Source organism: Lycium ferocissimum, chromosome 7 (genome assembly GCF_029784015.1).
Source record: "Lycium ferocissimum isolate CSIRO_LF1 chromosome 7, AGI_CSIRO_Lferr_CH_V1, whole genome shotgun sequence".
Taxonomy (NCBI): domain Eukaryota; kingdom Viridiplantae; phylum Streptophyta; class Magnoliopsida; order Solanales; family Solanaceae; genus Lycium; species Lycium ferocissimum.
The window spans coordinates 27210361-27223121 of NC_081348.1; the positions used below are offsets into that span (position 1 = coordinate 27210361).

At 31.2% G+C, this 12761-nt stretch overlaps 1 protein-coding gene across 1 annotated transcript; it reads right to left on the minus strand.

The window, feature by feature from the left end:
- Positions 1-401: 401 nt before the first annotated feature.
- LOC132064102 (squamosa promoter-binding-like protein 8) lies at positions 402-4252 on the minus strand. Its single transcript, XM_059456978.1, has 3 exons — positions 3159-4252; positions 1732-1865; positions 402-1063 (listed from the first exon to the last, which is right to left on the minus strand). The coding sequence occupies exons 1-3, from the start codon at positions 3791-3793 to the stop codon at positions 996-998; spliced, it is 837 nt and encodes a 278-aa protein (XP_059312961.1). The 5' UTR covers positions 3794-4252; the 3' UTR covers positions 402-995.
- Positions 4253-12761: the final 8509 nt, after the last annotated feature.

Below are 12761 nucleotides of genomic sequence, written 5' to 3' on the forward strand. Positions count from 1 at the left end.
ATTTTTTCTATGTATGTGGTAAATTATTGTATAGCAGGTTATTTTAAAAAGACAACAAAATAATGATCCATCCCAAGATGTACACCTGCCTGAACTTGCCTGCCATGCATGTCCAACCCTTATAACAAAGAGTTTATGTTCTATATAATGACAACTTAAAAGTTAGTTATATAATTATGTTAATTTAAAGGTAATTGTAGGTTACTTTATTTAATATTATTAATATTATATTAGTATGAATTACTAAATAGTAACCTAAAATAAATGTAAAGTACATGCTAATTAATTTACAGCGATGGTGTAAATATTTTGTCATACGGTCAGTCAGGTAACTTAAATCGTACTACTATAACAAAATAGAAAAGTTTTGAGTTATGATTTGCAGGTAAAAATTCTTAAAATATGAGATTTAAAATTTTAAGAATAAGTACATCTTAAAACAGATAAAGATGTCATAATGATGTGAAAATTTATTACACCAACTTAAAAACGAAACTACTTTTTCTCTAAACACGTTTGAGTTTAATTTCTCTTACCATCATAATCAACTATTCTACAAATCAATAAAGAAACACATTATTAGGCCAAAATGCAAATTAAAGGGTGATGGGGAAGTGTCGGGAACTTTTAAATTCTTTCCCAATTCAAGATTAATCAGTGTCTACGTACATGCATATGATAATAAGATAAAAATTTCTTCTTTATTCTAGTAGTAAGTTGAAGAAGGTGGAGCACACTAGCTAGCAAGGGTCAACATAAACCTAATTCTCCATCATTTTGGGGGGTTGTTCTGTTTTATGTAATTAGCATGTGGTACGTAGTACTAACATACTAGCTTCTTGTGGCCATTAAAGCAAGCTTGAAATTATCATAAGTAGTTCAAAACGAAAATATATATAGATTAATATATTTGGTCACCCATTGGAGAAGAAGGTTGCTGATGAAGTTGTTGTTGTTGGAGCTTGGTGGTGTGTTCTTTGCCTAAAACAATCCACCTAAATTCTTGGTGGTGATATGGCCACTGTTACTGTTGATGAATGTGCTCCTGATTCACCTGGAGACTCTACACACCAGAAAGAAAAACTATATTATAAAAAACAAATCCAAAAAAAGGCTACAATATTCTTTCCCTATCATCAGTTAGTTCCAGGTTTTGAACACAAAAGGAAAGGATATAACGAAGAAATAAAGAGTTTAAGTTTTATGATTTAACAATGAAAAATATTTATCACATGCAGCTGACCACTTATGAGGCAATTACTAGTGAAGTAATTGGTAACTTCTATTCTCATGTTTGGTTGGTCAAAATATTTTTTTTTAGAAAAATAACTTCCTTAAAAATCATAAAAATAATTTTCATGATAAAAATAGGGAAAAGAAGTTTCAAAGTGGCATTTCATGCCTATTGTCTCCTCCCTCCTTGACTATGCCGCCCCCTGCTCCGCCACCCACCCAACCTCCATCCTCATAATACTTGCCTAAATTACATATAAATGCTCTTAGAATAGTATTTCATATATAATTACCAAACACTAGAAAATAAAAATACGAAAATCACTTATTAAACACCACGAAAATGCATGTTTTCCTTCCTACCAAACACACGCTTAGTAAAAACGATATAATCAACATGATATCACATATCAATATAAAATGTTTAGATTTTCATAATGTATAGCTTCAATAAAAAAAATTAAAAGAACAACCCTAGTGAGATGATAGAGTTATTACTTGAAACGTTGTCAAGTAGTGGCTGCTTATTCTTGTTTTCGTGCTGAATATTCTTCCTCCTCCTCCGGTTGTGATCTGCCAACCGTTTCCGGCAACTTCTTTTACCGTTGTCGAATTCCGACAGAACATGGAACCTGCTTTTCATCAGAATATAATTATGAGAATTATTTCATGGGCTAATTGAATTTTAAAAAAAAAATAGTAATTACTTAAACAGTCATTCAAGTTATAGAAATCACTTAGTAAAGTCTTTTTTATTATTTTATAATTAAAAAAGCATTAGAGAATGTCATAAACGATCCCTTAAGTTTGAGAGTTAATCTAAAATTGTCTTATAAATATATCGTTGTGTATATCAGAAAATGACAAAAATAATCCCTTTATATCATTTTCTAGTGCTTTTCATGTAGGAATTATTTTGTGTGATAGTGGACAAAATATAAGTGATATTATTGTTATAAAAGAAAAATGACATGATAATTTTTATACTTGGATAACCACAAATAATTTAACTCTTTAAAAAGAAATAAAATTGCTAAAGGACTTTTGTCTTTGTTGATTAAAAGCTGATCATACTCCCATATGATTCTTTTTCATGCCACGCCAAAATAGAAAAAGCAAAAAAGCTGTGTTTACTATAAGAAGCAAAAACAAACCAGTACGTAACACCCCAAAACGGGTGGCAGCAAACTGATTGGGGGACATAAATTTACGGACACAAATGCCCTCGGGATCAACCCCCTCCCAATCCCATGTACTACGACTTTTCAACTCCTCAAATCCCAATCATTAGCTCGTTAACACCACAAGGGCCTTTCCGTCATTTTAATTTTCCCCATCTCTGTGGAACCAACCTCATTGTTCCAATGTTTATTGCAAATTTGCAATATCATAAAAGAAACAAATGTAAGGAGGATAAACACAAATAAAATACTCATTTTGAACCTCACATTTGTATCAAATGTAACATATAATACACATTTGTCATTAAGTTCATGTTAATTAATGGAGTACGTAGTATCACATACAATTCAAACATTTTGTTGCCTATCTTTGATAAGAATACAGCGAAAACATCCGCCTTAGCGGGTTCAAAATGAACATTTTCAATCACTAATTTTTAGTTTATGAAATGAAAAATCGTACTACTGTCACGAACAGAGTTAGGGCGCAGAAAGAGGTTCATCAGAACCCATCGCCGGAAAATAACATATTTTTTTTATACTATATACGATATATTAAACGTTGAACCTCTTAGCCTTTTTGTGTGTTTACTTTTGTTATTTTTAAATTTCTCAGTAAAAACTTTTGTCTCTACCATTGATTCCTGATTTCATTCTGTATAGGCACTTTCTAAACTAGTTTGAGATTTAAAATTATTTTAGATCAAATTAAACTGATTTAGTGAATAAGTAAATTAGCATAACCTGCTGCATTGTTGGCAGAAGCGTTGAGTCAAACCGGCAGCAATAACAGTGGCAGCTTTGGAGTGAAACTCACACACTTTGTGTCTTCGGTGGTAATGCTTTGCTTGAGTTAGATCAGCATTGCATCCTTCAGCTTGGCACTTTGGTGAGTTCACTGAACCGGCTTCAACCGCTCGAGTACGTCGGTAAAGCCGGTTCACAAAGTCATCCTCTGATGACGAAGCAAAATATGTTCTCCCGCCCAAATTCAACCCAATCCGAGTACTACTCGTACTTGCAAAATCATGAATACCGTTTATATACTGCGGTTCGGTCTTCGGTACCATGAACCCGGTTGAACCGGTTGGTTGTAAAGAAAGCATGGATGTTTCGTGTGTTTGCGTGTAGGGAATGCTATAAGCGTGTGGGTCGTACGGGGAGTTAAAATGAGTAGTGTTGTTTAAGGTTGCTTGAAATTGGGGAAATTGATGATGTTGGATTTGTTGTTGTTGATGATGATGGTGGTGGTAATTTGTTATAGGGTGAAAATGGGTATGAGGGTCCAAGAATTGACTGTTATTTTGGTCAGTTTGTTGGGTGGTTTCATCACTGGGAAACATGAAAGTGGACTGATTTTCCCAATCATAGTCCAGCATTTTTCTCTTATTTTTCACTTTGATAAGCTGTGTATAAATAGAAGTGAAACAAAAACAAAAAAAAGATTTGAGGAATTTTGAAATCAAGAAAAAGGTTGGGATGGGAGAGGAAGGAAATCTGTCAGCTTTAAGTAGAAGAAGATTTTGTGGAGTGGAAAATAAAGACTTTACTGTTCAGCATTCACTGAAGAGTTTTAATAGGCGTGCTTTATCGGACTGTATGTATCGCCATAAGAAGAAAGAAAAGAGCTTTTCTTTTCCTATCTTTTTGAGTTCAATAAAAGAATTAAAAAAAGTGTGTATGAAGTTTTAGAATGCCTTTTAAGAGACATGTCGGGTTATGAGGAACTTGTTGCTTTTCTCTCTGAAATTAATTTGACTTGTGAACAAGCTGAGATTCTTTAGAGGGCAAAAAGGTGCTTGTTGGGATGTTGGCCGAAGAGAATGGATTCAAAAAATGCAACAATGTCACATTGAAATAATTTTAAACTGTTTTTGTTGCTACACGACGAGTTTTTCGTATGTTAGAAAATTAACAATTCATATATATTTTTTAATACAATAATGTTTTCATAAAAGAATTCTAAACACATTTTTTGGGATTATGTAGCTCTTCCATAGGGTGGGTGGGGGATAACAAATTCTGGACTTATCCCCACCCCATTCAGAACTACTCAAAACACTTGGAAGTGTGAGAGATAAAGAGAGCCATTCATTACGACTCAAATAAATTCACTTGGGAAGGATAATTAAATAGAGCTAGCCGCTCAAAACACTTGGCCATTAAATACAACTCAAATAAATTAAACTCACTTGGGAAAGGACATGTATTTTCTCAATCTATATAATGGCATCTTTGTTTCTCCTAGGCTACAATAATTGTCTTACCTCTCCATATATATATATATATATATATATATATATATATATATATATATATATATATATATATATATATATATATATATATATTTGTGTTTGTAAGTACCGACTGATGTGAGGCGGGCAGGCGGCTTTGCTCAGAGATTGGTTGAGTAAGTTAATGGAATGACCAGGGTTTTAACTCATTTCAAATGTATTAAAATGAACTGAATTAATCCGTTTAAAGATAACTTGAAATGAGATGGACAGATTAAAAAGACTAAACATTGAATCATAGCACAACTTATCCATCTCACACCAAATTTTAAATTTTATTGTTTTTTTAATATTTATTTAGTGACCAAGCAACAGTAATAAAACTTCTTTTATCTTTGTTGTCGATATGTTCAAGTTAAAAAGTTTTTAAAAAAAATATTACAATCTATTTAGCCTAAATCAACCAACTTTAAATGGACGTATAGAATTGAGCGATCAAAATGAATTGAGTTAGTAAATGAATGGATCATTAACAAGCACAAATTCGTGTGGTGGCGTTGTTAGAAAGAAATAAAGAGTCCGTCATAAAATATTTTCCTCCATACATAACACACCTTTATTTTTATTTAGTATGATGATGATATGAGTTGAGCTTAAAATGGAGAAACGTGGTTTGTGAGAATTCATATAGTTGACTCTAATTTTTTTGAGAATGGGCATAATTGGTTGTGGTCATATTACTTTACTATTAAATATAAGGGACAATCAAAGGACTTTTATAGTCCTCACAAAAATTTTCAACTTGATGTCAAACTTTTTAATTAATTACTTTTAGGTTCTTTTCTTACTTTTTAGAGTCAAATTTACTTTTTGGGTCTTATGATGTATTTTTCAAAAGCGGTCAAACCTCCTACCTTATTTCCCATGTTACTTTCTTCTACTGATCTTATTTATTAACCTAAAATACAACAATTTCTTCGCTAGATATTTTTGCTTCTTGTTGCTCTCTCATTTTCTCCTTTTTCATTTGTTCCCTATTATTTTCGGACGGTTTTTTCTCTTGTTGTTGGTTCGTTTGGTACAGATTCTTACATGTAGGCATTTCTTTTAATTTATATTTGCATTATGAAGTATTGAGAATTTCTGAGAACTCTTTTACTTATATGTAGCCATTTTTTTAACTTTATATTTATACTTTAATGAGCTCATATGTGTTTTAAAAAAATTACACTAAAATGATTTTCAGATATAGTTTTAAGTATTATTTAATCTTTCTTGTCGATTTTATCTAAAATATTTGTTATTTAAAATCAAGATAGAGTTAATTATTTTTTTCACCATTACCCATGCTCTAATAAATATGGAGAGATGTGGTGAAAGAAAGATTAATATTAATTGAGATTTAAAAAATATAAGATAATTTAGTCAAATTATGTTTTAGTTAAAATTTCAAGAATGTAATTTTAACTGAATAAAAAAAAATTATGGACAACTTTATACGTCGCCTTTGAACTATCTATGATTTTTTATAAATACATAAATAAAATTTATTAAATCATGCCATATAGTGTTGTAAATGAAGACAATGTTCTCCATCAAGATTGAGTTATCTTTAAAATCTCTTGTTTGATTAACTAAATTTAATCTTCTTAAGTATAGAGTATAATGAAGAATTAGATTTCATTGATTCTTGAGGTTTATTTTAATAAATATAAGTTATTTCTTGATTTTCGTCTAAAACTAAGGTTAAAAAATCACATTTAATTGGCATAAACCCTTACTCAAAATAATGAGTGAAATTTATAAAATATCAAAACAAATCGATATTTATCTATAAATAAATCCACACGCTCACAAATTTACAAAAATACGAAAATATTTTTTGATTTATGAGCTTTGCAAGTTGTAATTATTATACTTTATCTTTATCATGGTAGTAGGATGTCGAATCACTGTGTCCCTTTGGGATTTGCTAATTTTTGTACTTAATGTTCTTCCTCATAAATAAAATTTTCATTAAAAATCATCTAATTATGTGACGAATTTTTTTTAATAATTATAAAACCTATCAATAAGATATCATTAACCTGCAACTACGTTAAATTATTATGTGGTCGAAAATGTGACACGTTATACTTATTTAATGAAAGTTTTTAATTTTATATTTTAAGTGTGGGCCCAAGCTTAGCACTGGCCTTCAGTAACTAGTATGTGTGTGTGTATGTATATGTATATATATATATATAGTACTTTGTTTCCCCCAAATTTATGTGAAACCTTTTTGTATTAGTAATAATTTAACTTTAAACTTCTCATTACAATCTTAATGAGATGATTTATAGTCAAACTAATACCTATAATTTCTTTTAGATGATAAATTTTTTTAAAAAAATATTCTATAAGTTTCAAAAAAAAAAAAACTATTCTTAAATTTTGTGGCCGGTTTAATACCATCACACAAATTTGGACGAGAGAATAATATAATTTTTTGATAAAATAAATTTGATTAACTTTTTTGTTTTGGATCATGTAGCTCTACCCAGGGGAATGGGTTAATGAATAGAAGACTTTGAAGTTTGACCTTTAGGATAGTTTGGAAGTGTTAAGATAAAGAGTGCCATTCACAACCACTCAAAACACTTGGCCATTTGCTACAACTCAGATATGTATAAACTCACATGGAAAAGCACATTTATTTTCTCCATCTATAATGGTATCGTTTTTTTCACAATAATAGTGGCATCTTTCTTTCTCCTAGGCTACAATAATTGTCTTCTTTCTCTCTTACTGTATGTTTGTGTTTCTAGCTAGGGAGAGGAAGAAATGACAATAATTACTGGCAGATGTGAGGCAGCTTTGCTCAGGGATTGGTTATAAAGTTACTGGAATGACCATTTACCCTCTATTGTAGAAGGAAATTTCTATAATTTTGTTTGAGACTGATGCGTGGTAACCATCATTTTTGAAGGAAATTTCTGTTCTTCATCGATATTTGACTTTAACACAAATTTTAAGAAATAATTTAAAATTTGTAAATTATTACAAATATAAATATTTGCGTGACTATAAAATAATCTCATTAAAGATAAAATAAAATATTATTAATTACTTTAAAATAAAAAAAGTATGCCATTCTTGATCGACCGTGTAAAAGAAGGTCCTAGGACCGGCCATTTAATCTTATGGTTCAAGTTATATACGTGGATAGTGTAAATAATTTTTTTATATTCAACATTTTATAGGGCAATCTACTTTAATTTTTGAGTTTTCTGATCATGTTGTTACAAACAACTACAAATTATTGCTATAATGATATAAAAATGATATATGTTGTCGGTGCACAAAATTTACACATTTAGTTTATACCTTATACTCCGTCTGTTCATTTTACTTGCCCACTATTCTAAAAATAGATTTTCACTTTTACTTGTCATTTTTAGCATATCAAGAAAAAATAATTTATTTTTTCCTGTTTTACCGATAGTATTAATTACTCACTTCAAATCATTTTTCAAATCCAATAAAAATATGCACTAATTAATATGGGTACATTGGTAAATTATGCACTTCATTTATTATTTCTTAAACAGCGTGAAAAGTCCAAAATGAACAAGTAAAAGTGAACGGAAGGAGTATGTTTTAACCGAAGTTGTAAATATTACCTTTGATATCGAAGAATGTAGTGGGATAGTAAGGGTGATATTATTTCACCTGTCTTAATTAACAATCTCAATTTTTTTTAAACTAATTACTCTCTCCGTCCATTTTTATTTGTCATGTGTTGACATGGCACACCTCTTTAGGAACCATAAATAGAATAATAATTTTATCCTAATTGTTACTAAGTCGTTTAATGGTTGAAATCAATCAAGCATACTTTAAAACCTGTACACCCACTAACAATTCCTTGAAGTTGCCAACCTAATAATTAATAATAGGGGTAAATAGGAACAAAATGGTAGATTATCTCTTGATTTTCCAAACTGAATGAGTAACATTGGACTACTATTTTTAGTATACATGATAAGTAAAAGTGAACGACTAGCATTTTATATCCACCGGACTTAATTAACAATCTCGATTTTTTAAAACTAATTGAGCATTTTATTCATCTTCAAATACTAAATTAGTATTGAATGCTTGGGAGTTTAAACAAAAACTAAAGCTACCTGTAAAAGTTATTGGTTGAGTAACTAAGAAAGATGAAGAAAGCATAACTCTTTCTCTCTGTTAGACTACTTCTAAATTTTAATAGTGATCTGTACATGTTCGTACAAATATATGTTCGATATTTACTAAGACTATCTGACAGATTGTTACAATTATTATTTCAATAAATCTCAATGTAAGTGTGCAATTGACGAGGACTGATTTCTGTCCAACTGGTATATTATATCGCAAACCACAAATTTTACTGTAATTAGGCAATTATATCCGTTTTAGCTTTTTTGGTACGTCTATTTCGCCTTTTGGTCAGAGTCATTATATTTTCAGTCAATTTTATTTAATCAATCATAAGTTCACTGATTTTGATGAAACAAAAACTATTTTAATGGCATTCTCCTATGGGATGTGGTAAGAGAATTTCCTCCTTTTCTTTTTGTTTCAATTATTTAATGAGAAATAATTGTTCTAATGTGGCATCAGAGTATTACTATTGCATTATTTGGTTGGAAAAAGAGGCTGCCACAGCGTTGACTCCTGTAAGTGTACGGAAGTCAGACAATGGTATGCTTCACTTTCGAATATTTTTGGACACACTTATTTCATTTCATAAATATGTCAGCATACTTCGTTTTCTTGTCACACAACCAACAATGTTTTCAATGCAAAATTAAACCGTGCCTCTGATTTTCTACCTAATTAAAAAAGAACTTGATAATGAAGTTATGAAGTGGTGGGTAATGGTGGATAAGTGGAACTGTAATTGTGAGTTCACATCATTTTTTGATATGTGAAACGCAATAAAAATGTTTCATAGTATCCAAAGAAGAAGAAACAAATTCAAATGTAGCGCATCTGCTGTGGTGGTACTCCACCGAAAAAAAAAAAAACAAATTAAAATGTTTATCTGACCAAAAAAAAAAAAAGCAAATTAAAATGTTTATCTGAACAAAAAAAAATGTCACTGAAAGTACCGGATTGCATAAACATTGTGCTATAAATATAATGCTAGCTCCACAGCATGAACCTACACGGTAAACTTGCTCGACAATAATTTGAGCATAATGAAAACGGTTCATTCAAATATATGAGAATAACTTGAGCATAATGAAAATTGCTCGACAATAACTTGAGAAATCATGCTTAGGCCTCAACCTTAGGTAACGAATTGTCATGTACCAAATCCAACCAAGTGCACACACCATTTCCTTAACTTCTAGTCTTGCTTTATGGGTGTGACAACCATTAAAATTGAATTACATTTGTAAATTTAGTTGATCTTGCAGTGAAAACTTAAGTTATAAAATAAAATCATTTCTTGAGGTCTTGCAACAAGATGGCATAGGAATAGAACTCGTTAAGAAAAATTGATCTTTAGACGTAACTCAATTTCAAAAATCAACTCAAGAACTAATGAAGGTATTTCAAAACCACACCCCATAAAAAAAAAGGAGTTTGCTATGAAATTCATAGCTGGTATGTCACTAAATGGTTGTTTCTAACATGACTATTGGATAAATCATTATTAAATAAAATTAGCGACAAAATATTTGCTTTTAGTGAGAAAAATTGTTTGTTGCTTATTCCTTTTTTGCAACACCCCTTCTTCTCGCACTTTAGACTGGACAACTAAAATATAGATAACATAATATGAGGGCACAATAGCAAAAATACAACACTAAGGACGAATCTGACTCTGCCACCATATATACAAAAAAATGGATTCAACACTATTCCATAAGCTAGCTCAAGATGTAATTATCGCCCAAAATCATATAAAAAGATTACTCACATTCTATCAGTCATTGCGAGACATTCTAACTGAACCATCTCCCTATTTTCTTGAAGAAATAGATTAATATATTTTGTAATTAGTATTATGTTTTTCATTTAACTAAGATGGGGTAAACCATGTAGTAAAACTACCAAAGGGTCGGGCCAATGAACATTGCTCCCAAGTAGCTCTCACCCCAAACTCCAAATGCCATGGACCATGGTGTGGATTGCTAATTAGATGTGCCAACAAAAGAGCCACAAAATCTCACTGACACTGCGAACTTTATTGAAAGCAATTTTGTAACACATGCTTGAATTTCGATTTCTTTTTCAACTCCATTAACTTGTCACTCCAAATATCTAAAATCTAATTGCAGTAGTTCTTTGGTTTTCTTTTAAATTACGGTTCTTTTTATTCCAAGATATGGTGGATATTGAACATTTACTTATAAAATAGAAAAACATGTTTGATTATCAGATAATGAAGCAAAACAAGGCCTCACCAACTACTGGCAATCCGAAAGTCTTGTGAGGCAAAGCTCGGGAAATTTTCCAAAATCATCACCGCAAAACAAGCACGTGTTTTTTTCTGGTGTCCTGGTCAGCTTGCGCGTATCTCCACTAATTCCATAGGATACCTTGCTACATATATCCTACTAGCAACAGGCAACATGTATCATGTAACTATTTCCCTGAACTATTGCATTTAAAAAAAAAAATCCTATGTTCTCAGCTTTGTTCAAATATAACTCCGAATTGCATGAATGCTTCTCATCTCACTTCATTGACCACTAAATCACACCCTTGAATGTACGCGTTGTTTCTATTTCTGTCTAGTCGCCATCTCACAACTCTTAATGATGGCTAGGAAATGACACTAAATGCATTTCCAATAATTGGGGGCACATGCAGAGGCAGGCCCCGCCTCTCCCAACTCCCAACTCCCCTTTAATACCCAAATATGTGCTTACAAGTTTATCAGTATCCAAAAGACGAATCCAAGATATAGAGTGAATAAGTTCAAATACTAAGGTGTTGTTTAGTACCTGGTTAAGAGTTACAGTAATACATATATAAGTTATGAGAAAATTTATGTATTATTTTACGCAGGAATTAGTTATGCAATGTTTAGCTATCATGTACTATTAGTTATTTCATCTTCTATCCTCCATAAAATAATACATGGATTCCCTCATAACGTATACATATATTAGTTATGCAGTTTTTAAATTGCAAATCAAACACCATATTAATTTTATATATGAGCAAACACCCTCACTACGAATACCAACGCGATATAACTTATGCGAGTTTATCTATGCATAACTACTTCTCAAACTAGCTACCAAACGACCCCTAAGTATTATGTATAAAGTTTTTATAATACCTGTATACAGAATCATCTCCAAAGATTTTCAGATGAATTCAATCATAGGATTTTGGAGTGTCACAAAAGAATAATGATGTGTTCGCACAGAGAAAGGTTGCATCTACCTGCTGTGCTGGCCCATGAAAACAAAAGTTAATACTTATCAGAGAAGTTGCCAAGAAAATTCAAACACAAATACAATTGAGTCCAATCATTCACTTTGGGAAGTTGAAAAGTGTGCACACTTGTATGGTTTTGTGGTCCTATGGTATAATTTTGTCGTCTCATAAACATGTAATGGTCCTGTGGATCACACCAAGAATTGTCATTATTATTGTTGCACTTCCCTTTCTCTGATTATTTTTGTTCGAACGTGAATATCAATTTTTCAAGGTAAAAGATTAAGAATTGTTCTAAAACTTCCTCATTACTATAGCAGTTAATAGATGAATTTATTTCAGAAGACGTAAAATAGGAGGTCCCCTCCAATATCAGGACACAGTTGACCAATTCCACTCTGTGAAGAGGTGGATATACTTACACCAAATCATTCTCCCTTTTTCACTGAAGCAGCTTAAAGATTAATTATTTCCACGGATGTAATTTAGGAGGTCCCCTCAAATATCAGGATACAGTTGTCCATTTTTTCTCACTTAGATGAAATGAAATTTTATAATTGAATCACTTTTTTGCAGGGTAAGGGGGGATTAGTGAAAAAAAGCTTATGCACATAGCTCATTGGAAGCTAAGAGTCTTATCGCCCAAAAACGGGGATATAAGTTTTAGTAATTCCTTTAGTAC

Excerpts from the sequence above, each read along its gene's own strand:
- LOC132064102 (XM_059456978.1), bottom strand. The coding sequence starts at position 3,793 with ATGCTGGACTATGATTGGGAAAATCAGTCCACTTTCATGTTTCCCAGT. Across the intron at positions 1,866-3,158 it reads TTCTGCCAACAATGCAGCAG|GTTCCATGTTCTGTCGGAAT; the intron begins GTTATGCTAATT and ends GATGAAAAGCAG. Across the intron at positions 1,064-1,731 it reads ACTACTTGACAACGTTTCAA|AGTCTCCAGGTGAATCAGGA; the intron begins GTAATAACTCTA and ends TCTGGTGTGTAG.